The sequence below is a fragment of the Montipora capricornis genome, chromosome 10 (assembly GCF_036669925.1).
Source record: "Montipora capricornis isolate CH-2021 chromosome 10, ASM3666992v2, whole genome shotgun sequence".
NCBI classification, from domain to species: Eukaryota; Metazoa; Cnidaria; class Anthozoa; order Scleractinia; family Acroporidae; genus Montipora; species Montipora capricornis.
This window is the reverse complement of record NC_090892.1, coordinates 51,109,504-51,124,696: the sequence shown is the minus strand read 5'-3', so window position 1 is coordinate 51,124,696 and position 15,193 is coordinate 51,109,504. Positions and strand designations below refer to the sequence as shown.

At 37.4% G+C, this 15,193-nt stretch overlaps 3 protein-coding genes across 5 annotated transcripts in view; 1 reads left to right on the top strand and 2 right to left on the bottom strand.

Annotated features, from left to right (window-relative positions):
* Positions 1-15,193, top strand: part of LOC138018846 (5'-nucleotidase-like) — a 52,089-nt gene that overhangs the window by 26,272 nt on the left and 10,624 nt on the right. The window lies entirely within an intron of this gene.
* Positions 681-5,489, bottom strand: LOC138018926 (acyl-CoA-binding domain-containing protein 6-like). The gene is made up of 7 exons (XM_068865600.1): positions 5,328-5,489; positions 4,149-4,220; positions 3,939-4,034; positions 3,403-3,465; positions 1,406-1,465; positions 1,163-1,220; positions 681-769 (listed from the first exon to the last, which is right to left on the bottom strand). Exons 1-7 carry the CDS (start codon positions 5,487-5,489, stop codon positions 681-683), a joined length of 600 nt encoding a protein of 199 aa, XP_068721701.1.
* Positions 5,601-10,603, bottom strand: LOC138018925 (uncharacterized). Its single transcript, XM_068865599.1, has 6 exons — positions 10,573-10,603; positions 9,582-9,659; positions 8,695-8,812; positions 6,657-6,756; positions 6,404-6,544; positions 5,601-5,699 (listed from the first exon to the last, which is right to left on the bottom strand). Coding segments are annotated over exons 3-6 (342 nt in total). The 5' UTR covers positions 8,697-8,812; positions 9,582-9,659; positions 10,573-10,603.

Genomic DNA, 15,193 nt, shown 5'->3' with positions numbered 1-15,193 from the left:
CTTAGGTTTCCCTTTATTGGGAATGCAAAAATTCTCTCACAAATTCACATTAAGAAGATAGACGTTGGCAGTACATTGTATTATAGGATTATCAATTAGTACATACAAATTATATTACATCCGAGCGTTTTAAATGTAAGCTATATATAATCAATACAGGGACCTTCCTTTGTACTACGACAAGATCCATATTGTTGAAATGGTGCCCTACGGCTACTGTAAATATTATTAAACACCCCCCACTGCTAAAGTTGGGACTCTCAGGAACTCTGTTCATTGAGATAGATGATGCATGTTTTTAAACAACACATACACACCAGCATTAGAATACAACTTACAAAATCGTCAGTTCATTTTTTGAACCGAAACAAAAAAGTTAAACCGGGCCAGAAGTCACATGTCAATTGTCCATGAATTTATTGCTAAGTAACTACCTGGATACAATGCAGAAATCAACAATAATTTTTTGAACAAAGTCTTGATTGTCAAGGAAAAAGGAACCTAAAGTCCCCAAAGAAAAACCTTTGAAAGCAGAGTACAGAACCAACAAATTCAACCCATGAATGAATTAAATGAAAGAGAGAAGTGATTCTCGCAGTTATCTGGACAATTCAATTATTATTGTCTCTTAAAGCCACTTGAAAAATTCAGGTGGATTCAACTGGATTCAAACCCAAGACCTAGACAATGATGCCAGTGCAATGCTCTACCAACTGAGCCATGAAGCCACTCAGTTGGGAGCACGTCAATTTGTCAGGTTCGCATTTTCCTGTGAAAGGACTCAATCAATGAAAGATCATAAAATGCAATGCATATTTGAAGCGGGGGCTGTATGTGAAAAGGAGAAAGGTTGTAGACACCACTATGCCCACACTTAAATTAAGTAAATATAAATATTAATTGATGACCCCTCCCCACAGAGGGTTTTCGGAGCCAATGAGACAAATCATTCAAACTAATACAAGAAATCATTTAAGAATCCCAACAGACAGAACAGTTTTGCTTTCAAACAATGGCAACATGCTGAATATGAAACTAAATCAACAGCTGTACTGAAAATTACGTTCAATACTGAACTGAGTTCCAGTCTGGAATAAAAATCAAGCAAAAATGATAACAAATAATAATGGTAAAATCAACCCTTGAAGATTGTTTTTACTACCTGAATTGATAATAGTTGTATCTGCACCTTGATTGAGAAGGAAGGTTTTCATTTTAGCCTTGTGAAACAAAAGAAATAACCACTTGTTAAAGAGTCTGCCAAACAAAAATGTCTGAACAACAGAAGTGAGAAGGAATCTCAACTATAAACCTTAGTGAAAGACAATCTAAGTGAGGTATTGAATGTGTGTGGGAGTGCAAGTTTATGTCATTCTTAACTTACAGGGTGGTTACTGAATGTTACCTGGTCATATTGGCAAGCAATGTGCAATGCAGTGTTTCCAATAAGGTCTTGCCTGTTGATCTATATTAATAACAGAGAAAAAGGAATAACAGGTACTCTAGCTTATGTTAAAGAACCCACAAACTATGGAAAGAGAATGGCACAGGGTCACCAGCTTTGTGGTCAGGGCTTGAAATGAGTCCAAGATCACTTTGTAGCTTGCTCTGCAAGCTACTTTCCTCAAGTAAGTATTTAACCCTTTCACTCCTATGGGGTTCCCCATTGACGAGTAAAATCGTCTGACATTAGACAGAGTAAAATCTAGAGTGTGTCACTCTTGGGAGTGAAAGGGTTAATCTGAGCAGGTATTGGTATTTTGGAAAAGGGTCATTCCACATTACAGACATTACATTCAGAGAGCAATTTTCATCCTTTACATCTTTTTCGCGTATAAACAACTGTCATATGTTAATCTAATTACCAGTATAAAAATAGTTTGATTTTATTTGAAAGGGCTGAGAATGTTTCGTTTTCAACTCCATTACGGACATTACAAAAAAAACCTATGATTTTATAGGTTCACTTGACACTTCTATTCCTGTGAATTTACAACAGTAATATTGATACTACAATAATGAGGAGAATTGAGGTGGATAACAGTTTATAAAAATCTAGTTGTTTGTTATAATTTTTGTTAATAGGTTTTGAGCTGGGTGTTAAATTCTGTGTTACGGACATTGCACTGTATTTAACACAATTCAAGTGAAAAGTTATTGAGTTGAGTTAATATTTTGGTTTATTTATGGTCTTGTGGTGATGACGATGTTAAATTGTTAAAAATGTCAAAAAAAGTTCATATTTTTAAAAATAATTTTAAAGCTTTTCTTTGCAGTACATAGTTGTGAACTTTAGGATCCTTTAAGTCTGTGGATGACCTCATATAGAGCATGCTCAGTAGAATTCAGTGTTATTGTAGCCTGCAATACAGCCGCCTCTCTCTTGGACCGATCAGCGAGAGCCTCTCTCGCTGATCGGCCCAAGCGGCGGTTAGCCATAAGAGGCGGCTGTATTAGCAGGCTAGTGTTATTGAGCATATTCCAACTAGAGTTTTCCGCTGTCTCTTGTTTGTCCCTGTACACATTTCCAGTTCTGTCACCATTTCCAAATTGTCATCATTATCAGTTGTCATTGCTCTAAAATGATGCACAAGATACTACAGCTGTAAGATACTGATAACAAAAAAGCAGCTTTACCCTACTGCCTTACCTCTACCAACTCAATTCAGAAAGGCCAGATCCCAACATATTTTTTCGCTAAAAAAAATCTTTGCACCTGTTCAAAACACATTGCGGCCATTGTTTCCTTTTTATAACAAATCCTGCCTTCAAAACTTGCAAAAAACCAGCATCTTCTGTTCACGACCAAGTTAGAAGGGGAGTGGGTTTATTCCTGATTTGCCATCACATTCTACTTTGCATGCATGTTTACAAAGGGTTAATTCAATGTAAATCAGTTTGTGACGTCAAATCAGGATAGACCCACTCCCCTTCTGACTCGGTCGTGAACAGAAGATCCTTGGTTTTTCGCAAGTTTTGAAGCCTATAAAATGGAAGGATTTGTTAGAAAAAGGAAGAAAAGGCTGCAATGCGTTTCAAACAGGTGCAAAGATTCATCTTAGCGAAAAAAAATAATTTGGGGTTAGGTGCACTTTACAAGAACTTTGCATCAACCTCATCAATCATTATACTAGAATAAAGGCTGTAATTATTATTCACTGCACCTCTGCTCCATACTCTAAAAGAACTCTCTTGCAGCGTCAATGGAGCCATATTCAGCAGCACCATGGAGAGGGACACCCTAAACATAGCATCCAGATTAATAGTCCCCAATATCCTTTCGTCCTTCAGCATTTGGATGTACAGCGTATTAACGTTTTCATTACATTTTAAAGTATATGGCAAATTATGCATTACACTGAGCTTGGATAAAAGTGCCAGAAATAATCAAATAACTCAGACCTGTAATATTTCATCTTTTACATTCGGATCCATTTTCCCATCAGTCAACAGGTACATGACTACCTGGAGAAGTAATAGAAGATTATTGATTTATGATGAATTCATTCAGGGAAAGATGTTATGGCTAATTTTTGTATTTGGCTATAGAGAGCTGAGTTATCATTGACTGCGATGAAATATGGTTAAGTTCACAGATGAGTAAACAATTAATAGTAGTGTATACTAAAACAGTGGATAGCGTTGAAGGCATGCTCTGACTGGCTACTCAAACCCAATATTTTTTGCTATTCACCTCCAAGCAACTTGCCCAGGATTTGTGCCCAAAAATATGTAATCATTGCAGGAATAAATGAGTTAAAATGATCTCTTTGTGCTAGCTTATCTCACTGTTATAGAATGATACTAAAAACAACTATTCACCTCAATGTTGGTGGCTAGTGGTGGATATTTGCCTTGCCACTTCACGGGTCAGTAAATATCCATCCCTAGCCACACCTCCACTTCAATGAACACAAACTGATTAGTCAGTACAATACCTTTGAGGAATTTCTCTCCGCTCCAAGATGTAAGATTGTCTTGTTGTCTTGAACTCGGGTAAATCTAATGTTCTTCTCTTCACGTAAATGTTTAACCTAAAATGTGTTACAGAAAATTTCAAGTTGACAACAGAAAGTTGACCAGCAACAAGCTACCAAAGCAGAAGTCTTAAATATTGAAGTTTTGAATATACTGTTTTTGACATTTACCACATCAATATCATCCACTTTTACTGCCTCCCACAAGTCCCAGTACTCATCTTCATTTGCAAGATCCAGGCCCTGGGAAAACGTCAAGCATCATCACTTACAACAACGACTCAACTTGACTATAAAATAATTACTATTCAAAATGACATATCAAGGATGTGGTATTCAGTTTGGTTCAGTAAGAACAAAATTACCATCTTACGGTACACCTGTATTAAAGTCTGGCTAAGGGCAATAGGAGAAATGCTGAGATGCACAAAAAGAAACAACTGCATTGAAGCAATCATCTCCTTCAGAGCATTATCACAAGAATGTACATGTACCATTTCAATAATCTCAGTCCTGGCAGCATTGCAGGGCAATGATTATTATCACCTGGGACCCGTTTCTCGAACATCCCGAAAAGTTTTTGGCCCGAGAAGCGATTATGAAACTACCATTTGCTTGTTTTGACAAGCAACGTTCTTTTGACAAGTTTTCAAAATTGCAAAAAGCAAAATTAATGATTCTTAAGTTTGACGACTTAAAATCCCTCTGTTCATAAGATACAGAGGGAGTTGTGAGACCCGATAAGGGCCCAAAACATTTCAGGAGTTTCAAGAAACAGGCCCCTGAACCTAGTTGAATGACCTTGCTTCCACAAATCCCCCATAGCTCAGTTGTCGAGCATGTTAACTAGTCATTGAAAGGTCACAGGTTTGGCACTTGCAAAGGAGCACTTGAATTTTTCCAAGTATCTCAGAGTCACCATTAAAAAACTATTTTTGCATTTTATTTCCCCTGTTAAAAAGAAGAAAAGATGCATCATGCAACTGGCAATTTGTTCAAGGTTTTGCTTCAAAATGGTTTAAAATGGTGGCTAAAGACTTTTAAGCTGATCAATAAGTATATTAAAATATAACTTACAGTACATAAAAATCTTGTGAAAAATACAAATAAAATTACTCAGACAAGAAAATGCTCTAATAATAATTATTGTTGACAAAAACAATTTTGGTTATCTGAGGTTGTCTTCCAGTGACAGTGTATGTCAGTGTTATGGCCTCAAATTCATAAATGCTATTTTATATATATAATTATAACAGGTAATTTTGCTTACAGTTCCTAGGAAAATGTATTGTCTAAAGAAGATGACAGTTCAACAAAGAGAGTTATATCCATTCTTTACTTTACACCTACCAATATCTCTTGAGTCTTTTTAGGGCCATTTCTCTCGTCGTGTGATGACTTTCCTTCGATCTGTTCATGTTCCCCGTTTATCAGGCCATCTGCTATCCCTGATTGTATTTGTCCACAGCTCCTTGATCTTTTCTTCAAGATTTTCTTGATTGGCCATTTCATCGCAAGCATTGATCTGTTCACTGTTTACGTCCAAATTTTCTTTGCCTTGAGGAGGCTCTTTTCTGGTTTGTGTACCAGACAAGGGAAAACTTTCTTCATCTATATTTTCAATCAATGTGTTAAAACTGTTTTTTCATTTGCATCATTACCACTGAGGTCTTTACTTCTATTTGAATTTGTCTTGTCTGATACAATCTTGTCTGGTGCATCCTACAATGAAACAAACCTGAAAGTTGCATACTAAGTATATGTAATTAATTAAAAAAATACTCAAACACAGACACTCTGATATGTATAAGGGGGTTTCTCTTCACTTTTTCCCATTAATAAGAAACATATTAAAGAAACATAAATCCACCTGCTAGGCTGCCTTTAAGGCAAGACGAATATTCAGAAAAACTTGTTCCTAACTACTGAATAAGAAAGTAGGGAAGAAAGACCTTTCCATCTGGTTTGTGTAAACGATCTAATAAAAACTTGAATTAAACCACTACACCAATTAATTTTATTGGAAGGTAGGAGCAGTAAAAGGTACAGTGTAGCAAGAGAGAAGACAGCACTCTCCTCAGCAGCAAGGTCTCCCATGGCAACCAAGCCACAGTCCATCTCCCAGGCTACTGTCAACACATCAATGAGAAAAGTGTGGAATGTACACTTACTCCAAAATATGGGGGATGGGACAGAAAAAGAAGCAAGCAAGCAAAAAATCGACTCGAGCCAAAGCACATGGCAATACCCCAGCAAACCTCCATGGAGTTCCCCTCAAATATCCCAGGCAAAACTGCTGCATTGGCTTGGTTTTAACTTTCCCTAAATTACATTTATTCTCATCAATACATCTTCCATAGTTTGTTATGGCATAATCTTGCATCAATTTTATCAGAATAAAAAAAAATAGAATCTGATGTTCATACCACAATAACTGAAAGACCCTCAATGTTAGTTTGTTGAGCTTGCACAGAGGTAAGAACATTTCCTTGATATCGTGTGAAATTGGCTACTCTCCCAGCTTCATTTTCATTTTCCCCAGTAATCATTGTAATTCTACCCTCTACCTACAATAAAGGGGTAATAAAAACAAAAACAATTCATTGTCACAAAATGTCTGAGTTCAAAGAGATTGATTTCCTTCACACGTTTCTTCCTCAAACTGAATTTTTCACTAACCTGAGGTGAAATTTTTGTGTGTTCCCTTTCCAAGTCTAGGAAAAATTCTTGTGATGGCGTTCGACTTCCATCCTCAATGAAATTGGTTGGTCTATGTCGCCTGCAAGCAAAGAAGAAATGATTCAGAAATGCTATAAAAGGTATATAATGGTTATATACTTCTTCAGCTTTGTGTTATTTAAAAAATATTACTCTCTATTTTTCACCTACAGTGTACGGCACTCAACATGGAACACTATGTTTCAGATTTAAAATCTGTTAATAGTAATGTTGCCCAACAAGTGTACCATTACCATTCCTAAAGCCTTACTGATTTTGGTTAGTCTAGTAGTCCTTACAAGTAGAGCCACCGATGCTGAATAGATGAAACCCTTCAGGCTACAATTATTGGGCTGAGGGCTGACAACCTTCTCACGTAAAAATAGCATCACTATTACAGATACCAGTCCTAAGTTGCAACTAGAAATACAAGGAGGACAGGTAACAAGTAACTGTCAAAATTTGCCCATCCAAATTAATGTGTAAATATTTTTTTACAGCGGTTATCAGTCACACGTTCTCCTCAAGAACATTTTTTTTTATAATTTATTTAGAAACTAAAACTGAGGTGGAGACAATCAAATGTTTCGGTAATTGTGAAGAAGAGCTCCCCAAAAAACCTGTTGGCCGACTGTCGGTCAACTGCTGGCCGACAGTCAGCCGACTGTTGCCCAACTGTCGGCCGACTGTCCGCGCTCTATGAGCAGGGGTCACATCCTGCTCAAAAATAAAAAAAAACGGCTCCTTTAGGAGCCACCAACTTTGCAAAAGTGAATGAACCAACAGATCAAATAGTTCTAGACAAATAATTAAAGACTTCATTAAAAGGGTTTCGGAGGAAGGGCATTTAGGGGATTGGGAACTAGAAAAAAATTTCAAAATGGTGGATAAATGAATAGGTAACAATGTGGGCAAGTATCGCTAGCCAACCCTAAAAACAGTGGACAAAAGCCATATTAGTAGTATAAAGTGCTGCTCAAGGTATCGTTATGAACTGCCTTTAACTCTTTTCGCGTAGTTTAGTCTGAAGCAATAGACAAGTAAATGCTTACGATCATTTTAGTTTGCCCCGCCGACAGGTTACCGACACGTTACCGACAGGTTGCCAACAGGTTGCCAACACAACACTTTGGCCTCAAACATAACACAAACTGTCTGCCGAGAGTTGCCAACAGTCGGCCAACAGTCAGCTGACAGTTGGGCAACAGTCAGCCGACTGTCGGCCGACAGTTGACCGACAGTCGACCGACAGGTTTTTTGGGGAGCTCTTCTTCACAATTACCAATGTTTCCATGACAATAGTCCTGTTCTCTTGGCAGCAGTTGAATTTGTCCTAGAAACATTGGCGATTTGATTGACATCCCCCTAAATTTCACTTCCAAAACATAAAAGGAGGTCATTGAGGGGCACGTATAACTGATAACCGCTGCAAATAATTATATAATTGTCTGCACTATTTTTTTCTGTCTGATTGTTTTCATCACACCAATTTTTTCACCAAATATCATGCTGAGTTGTCACACACATTTTCCTTCACCTCCTGTTTGCCTTTTATGCATTCTTTACTCTTCCTGTTAGTAGCAGGTTTTAGATTTACGTATATGCATTAGCATGTACAGTTACTGTAGATTTAAAACTCAGAGCAATATGCACAACAAAATTAATGCCAGAGCTCGAGGTTAATATTAAGAACATGTTTTAAGAGTAATCTTGTGCAATCAGTATTAAATTATACTGTCTCAAAGACCAGTGTATTGAACTATAATTACAAGTTTAAAATCTCATTTCTGAGGTTAGAATAACATCATTTTGTTTACTTCTTATTTTAATGAATCACTTTCTATTGGTAAGATGTGAGGTTTGAACACATTTTAAACTGAGGTTTTCAAAAATCTTTTGGCACAATAATTTTTTTGTTGAAGTTAGTGGAATGAATGATGTGAAAACAAAGTTAACTGAGAACATAAATTTTAGTAGTTCAGAAAAATGTGACACTCACATTATTAAACTCTGCCTGTGTGTGGGGATTTTGATTTGGTGACGCCTCTTACAATGTTAATTGAACGGAAATGATTCCTCACTATTGTGCTCAATACCAGACCATTTTCTTCATCCACCTGCAGGAAATACCATAGTGATACATTAGTAGAAAACAGTTCAAACATTTTTGAGCATTGGAAATGGGGAGATGCCACTGTACCCCCAGAACAAAATGAGTGTTAGACCAACCCAAATTACATCCCATTACCTTTTTTGACAGTATTTGTGTTCTTTAACATTCTACAAAAACACTGCTTCAAACGAGGTCCTCTATGTCTTTTCTCTTTTATTTCACCAGGATCATCATCCCATCATTCTTTACCTTTGGATTTAGAGTACGTGTAGTTTGGTGTGGCTAATATCTCCAAGCATTAATTTACCCTCCCCCTCACAACTATGATATACAACAGAGGATAACCACAACACCAGGAAAACTCATTCTTTACTCTTTGTGAAGAGTGTGTAGGTTCTCTTAAATCCCAAGAAGTTATGAACATAACCCAATAGGATATTCATGCAGTACTCCAGGCATGCTACCCACGGTTTATCAACACATTTTATTTTAGTACTTGCGCACACCATTACCTCAGTTTTTTGTAAAGACCCCGAGGGTTGGTTTGCCCACGGCTATAACCCACAACCTCTCATACTGGAGGTGGGTTCAAGATGCATGTAAAACTATGACACAATTAGTCTATCACTAATGCAGCAAGAGCTTAAGACAAAAAAGACATCGAAAACAAACTGCATCTTCACTTCATATGCCCTTGCCCATAATCATAAATGTAACGTTGTTTCTTTTACCATTTAAAAACAAATTTATTATTAATAAAAGGTTCTGCTCACCACAACTGTGGCCTTTGAAAAGACCTTGTATCCATCTTTGCCCTTAGAGAGATATGACTTTGTGCAAACTTTGTATTTCTGGGAAACAAAAAAGACAAAAAATTAATAAACATCTCTGATTTTATCTGACTGTTGATCTTTGCAAACAAAAACAATTGGCCAAACAAACCAAAAGGGAATTTTGGGGTCCAAAAGTTGATTGCCAGCAAAATAGGCCCTCAAGCTAAACGTGTGGACTGCACTAGGCTCTTTGTATTCTTTGGCAGTGGATTCCCTCAAACTCTGAAGTACATAGTCTTCATAAAGAGTTAAGAAACTTAGGAATACATACCTCTTACTAACCGAGTTCGAGGTCCGTACTGTAAGTTACGGACCGAGGAAAACAGGGAAAAAACGAGGATCTGTAACTTACAGTACTGACCGAGAAAACGAGGTTAGTAAGATATTTATTATATCTCTGAGGTTAACCAGTGCGCGGGCAAGGAAACTAGTCAAAGTGAAGCAGAAGGTTCAACTGCCACAAAGAATGCTGTGCCAAAATCCCAAAAACTAAATCTTCTTGGCTGTTAAGTTTTGAAATAGTTGCTTGCAAGATTCAAACAGTTTTCAGTACAAGTTTATGCAAACAGAAATGACATGAAAAACTCGATAGATGATGTTTTGTCGAAATTTTAAATTTAGCAGGCTGTACAGCGGGCCGTACTGTAGAATACGGCCAGCTAATTTAGCCAATTACAGCGCGCGTACTATCTGAGAGATAATAAAAAATAGTACTCAATTAATAGCATAGTAGTGTACAAAGGAAATCCCTTAATTCACTAATGGCTTGGTAGAAATCACTAAAAATTATATGTGCTTATCACATCACTATTTCTTGAGGTTCATTAACACCTATATGCTGAAGGGATCTTGATGATGTTACGAGTAGTCACAATGGATAGTTTTGTTTTGCCACTATGGATCAAAAGTGAATCAGTTAAATTCCACAAACCTTGCTTTTGTCAAGTGGCTCATCGTTAATTTCACACACTATTTTTTAAGTATCCTGAAGCCAGGAGCATTGCCAGGGTTGAAAGAAAACCTCATTCCAGCAACCTAGATGAGACAATTAAATCACTTTGAAGATTAGAAGACAGTAATAATTTGATGTCTATAATAATCAAGTATCATTCTAAGAATAGGATTTAGATTTACCGGTAACAAAAAAATTCTTCAATCAAAGACTACCACTACATTTGCAGAAATTTTCATAGAAAACAAAACAAGCTTGCCAAACATTGATTGACCTATATTTTGATCTTGTGGATATTTCAGCTGGCTGTAAGTGGTGCTCCAAGGTCATATATGGACCGTATAGAGGCTGCCAGGGGCACCATAGTATGCTTTTGTTTCCACCTTGTTGAGCTGAGTCGTTGCTGTGCTTTGTAACGACGACTAGCGAGACAATTTGTTATAACAATTATTAATTATGAGCTGCAATACCAGCAGAGTCTAGTTCACAAGGTTTAAACTCGCACTTTGTTGACACAAAAGAAAATCTGATTCAAAAGCTCAACAGGTGTGCCAACCAAAAATTTGCTATGGACTGAAGTACTCTTTTAAAGGAACCTTTAGGAAGGACCACTTTTGTATAACCTGTTCAGATCATCTAGTTTATCCCGTGTCAATTCATTATAATCATCATTAAAATGTCAAAATTATTATTGTATGATTAAATTTTGTGCTGGTCATTTGAGGAAGAACACAAAACTACTTCCCAAAGATAGTGGATAATCCCAAAAGGACAAGGACAGGGGACACTGACCAGTTGGGTACTTATAAGTCAAGTCAACCTTAGTCCCTATGGTCGTCCACGTTAACTAACTACGAAACCCTTGCAAAACCACCCTAAGATCAAGAGTAATAAGTGAGCTAACTTTAAACCACTTGAAGATGGTACATGATAACCCCAGTAAGTAAGTGGAGTAATGTATTTTTTCATAGTGACCCTCTGTGATGTGCAAAAAAAAAACGTGTTTACAAAGGTAATATGGCGCGTAATACATCTCTCAATGCCTGAAGTGTTTGTACAATTTGCATCTAACTGATTGGTCCCATAAGGTGTTTTCACCACACTTGTTCCATTCCAACTGTGAAAAAAGAACTAGCCAATTATGAAGCTTTTTTATACACGACACCATGAGCCATGCCAAGCCAAACCGTGTCAGCCTAAATAATACAAACATATTCCCAGTTAAACTGACAAAATCGTTAAAATAGTATCATTCTCAAAAACTAAGTACCACTTAAGCTGGTGTGATAGGTTGAGGCAATGCCATAATGTTAACAACCAAAGTTCATTTTCAAATAAGCCTACATGTATGTTGAAACTCAGAAGATCGATGCTAGGTTGAGGTAACATGTATGTATTAACTGATGGATTCTTAACATAAATGGCCCCTATAATTGAATGACAATATTACGTTATGTGAAAAGGCTTTTGTTAACATGTTATAGACCCATACACTTACAAATATACACGTATTGTTGAAATAGTTGTATCGGCTTATGTAACGGGTCAATTGATTTCGCATCTTGTTTCTTCTCCAGGACCTCTCAGCCATCGTACCCATGCCAGACATTCTAGTTGTATTGGAACGTGACAGGTGAGCTTATTTCCAGAGCCTTGGATACCTTTTAGGCGAAGAGCCACATATCTAGTGAAAGTTTTGCCTGCGCAATGCAACATTTGATGGACAAAGTTTTCCTCTCTGGAGCTGTTCTTATCAATTTGATAAGAGCAGTACCTTTTCAACTTTGTCGAGTGGAGAATCTGTACGGTAATTTACAAATACTGGTAAAAAAATACGAAGTTTTATTGTGGAGGGGCAATTTTTCGTGTGTGATTCCTACTGAAGCTTTCCTTTTGATTTGTTCATTACATCCCTTTTGAGATATTTTGGTTCTTTCAATATACTTTCCAAAGGTGATCCAAATTTTAGACGCACTGGAAAATGGAGTCAGCCAGTGGGCCCAAACATGAGGGCAAGGTTTCCTCAGGTATGTGCATGTCTGTTACTGAGGCTAATCATCTGTTCATTCTCGAAGGAGTGGGACGCAGATATGAGGGATCATTCCATGTTCTCCCTTCCTCAACTACCTTATTAATAGTTCAGGTGCTCCTGCTCAGGAGTCCATCTGTAGCTGCTAAACCCATGCGGCTCCCATCCCTCATTGGGTAGAGGAATCCAGCGAGTAATCAGACAGGTGGGAGGGTAACTCCTGAAAAGGAGTATTTTGACTGGGCTTGTTTGCACATCAAGCAGGGGTCCACATATGAAAAACATTCCACAAGTTTACTCCACTGACAAAAATGACTGGGGTTATCATGTACCATCGGCATCACTACTTCACTTAGTAAGCGAGACTGCCATATTCAGCCATTGACTGACCAATTATTTTTGTTGTAGTATTCACAACCATATAAAAGGTACTAGGCTCGATTTCCATCCATTTTAGGAGTTTGGTTAACATCCTCCTCCTTAAGGACAGCTGGATCACTGGTCGGCATCGTTTGTCTGTGACGTAGCACCCGTTGGTCAAGCGAGCCTAAAAAGGTACTAGCTGGATCTAAAAGACCTGTCACAAGACAGAATTTGGTGGATTCCCCTGAACCAAGGGGAACAAAAGTGGTTTAAAGTTAGCTCACTTATTACTCTTGATCTTAGGGTGGTTTTGCAAGGGTTTCGTAGTTAGTTAACGTGGACGACCATAGGGACTAGGTTGACTTGACTTATAAGTACCCACTGTCAGTGTCCCCTGTCCTTGTCCTTTTGGGATTATCCACTATCTTTGGGAAGTAGTTTGTGTTCTTCCTCAAATGACCAGCACAAAATTATTAATCATACAATAATAAATTTGACATTTTAATGATGATTATAATGAATTGACACGGGATAAACTAGATGATCTGAACAGGTTATACAAAGTGGTCCTTCCTAAAGGTTCCTTTAAAAGAGTACTTCAGTCCATAGCAAATTTTTGGTTGGCACACCTGTTGAGCTTTTGAATCAGATTTTCTTTTGTGTCAACAAAGTGTGAGTGTAAACCTTGTGAACTAGACTCTGCTGGTATTGGAGCTCATAATTAATAATTGTTATAATAATTGTCTCGCTAGTCGTCGTTACAAAGCACAGCAACCACTCAGCTCAACAAGGTGGAACCAAAAGCATACTATGGTGCCCCTGGCAGCCTCTATACGGTCCATGTATGACCTTGGAGCACCACTTACAGCCAGCTGAAATATCCACAAGATCAAAATATAGGTCAATCAATGTTTGGCAAGCTTGTTTTGTTTTCTATGAAAATTTCTGCAAATGTAGTGGTAGTCTTTGATTGAAGAATTTTTTGTTACTGGTAAATCTAAATCCTATTCTTAGAATGATACTTGATTATTATAGACATCAAATTATTATTTTCTTCTAATCTTCAAAGTGATTTAATTGTCTCATCTAGGTTGCTGGAATGAGGTTTTCTTTCAACCCTGGCAATGCTCCTGGCTTCAGGATACTTAAAATAGTGTGAAAATTACGATGAGCCACTTGACAAAAGCAAGGTTTGTGGAATTAACTGATTCACTTTTGATCCATAGTGGCAAAACAAAACTATCCATTGTGACTACTCGTAACATCAAGATCCCTTCAGCATATAGGTGTTAATGAACCTCAAGAAATAGTGATGTGATAAGCACATATAATTTTAGTGATTTCCACCAAGCCATTAGTGAATTAAGGGATTTCCTTGTACACTACTATGCTATTGATTGAATACTATTTTTATTATCTCTCAGATAGTACGCGCGCTGTAATTGGCTAAATTAGCTGGCCGTATTCTACAGTACGGCCCGCTGTACAGCCTGCTAAATTTAAAATTTCGACAAAACATCATCTATCGAGTTTTTCATGTCATTTCTGTTGCATAAACTTGTACTGAAAACTGTTTGAATCTTGCAAGCAACTATTTCAAACTTAACAGCCAAGAAGATTTAGTTTTTGGGATTTTGGCACAGCATTCTTTGTGGCAGTTGAACCTTCTGCTTCACTTTGACTAGTTTCCTTGCCCGCGCACTGGTTAACCTCAGAGATATAATAAATATCTTACTAACCTCGTTTTCTCGGTCAGTACGGTAAGTTACAGATCCTCGTTTTTTTCCTGTTTTCCTCGGTCCGTAACTTACAGTACGGACCTCGAACTCGGTTAGTAAGAGGTATGTATTCCTAAGTTTCTAAACTCTTTATGAAGACTATGACTTCAGAGTTTGAGTGAATCCACTGCCAAAGAATACAAAGAGTCTAGTGCAGTCCACACGTTTAGCTTGAGGGCCCATTTTGCTGGCAATCAACTTTTGGACCCCAAAATTCCTTTTTGGTTCATTTGGCCAATCGTTTTGTTTGCAAAGATCAATAGTCAGATAAAATCAAGATGTTTATTAATTTTTTGTTTTTTGTTTCCCAGAAATACAAAGTTTGCACAAAGTCATATCTCTCTAAGGGCAAAGATGGATACAAGGTCTTTTCAAAGGCCACAGTTGTGGTGAGCAGAACCTTTTATTAATAATAAATTTGTTTTAAATG

What these genes read in the sequence shown, in the direction of transcription:
- LOC138018926 (XM_068865600.1), bottom strand. Translation starts at nt 5,489, where the DNA reads ATGAAATGGCCAATCAAGAAAATCTTGAAGAAAAGATCAAGGAGCTGT. An exon ending in AAAAGACTCAAGAGATATTG is followed by an intron (nt 4,221 to 5,327) that starts GTAGGTGTAAAG and finishes ACGTTTTCCCAG; the next exon opens with GGCCTGGATCTTGCAAATGA. An exon ending in CGGAGAGAAATTCCTCAAAG is followed by an intron (nt 3,466 to 3,938) that starts GTATTGTACTGA and finishes TTACTTCTCCAG; the next exon opens with GTAGTCATGTACCTGTTGAC.
- LOC138018925 (XM_068865599.1), bottom strand. An exon ending in ACACAAAAATTTCACCTCAG is followed by an intron (nt 6,545 to 6,656) that starts GTTAGTGAAAAA and finishes CCTTTATTGTAG; the next exon opens with GTAGAGGGTAGAATTACAAT. An exon ending in AGGGTCTTTCAGTTATTGTG is followed by an intron (nt 5,700 to 6,403) that starts GTATGAACATCA and finishes GTTTCATTGTAG; the next exon opens with GATGCACCAGACAAGATTGT.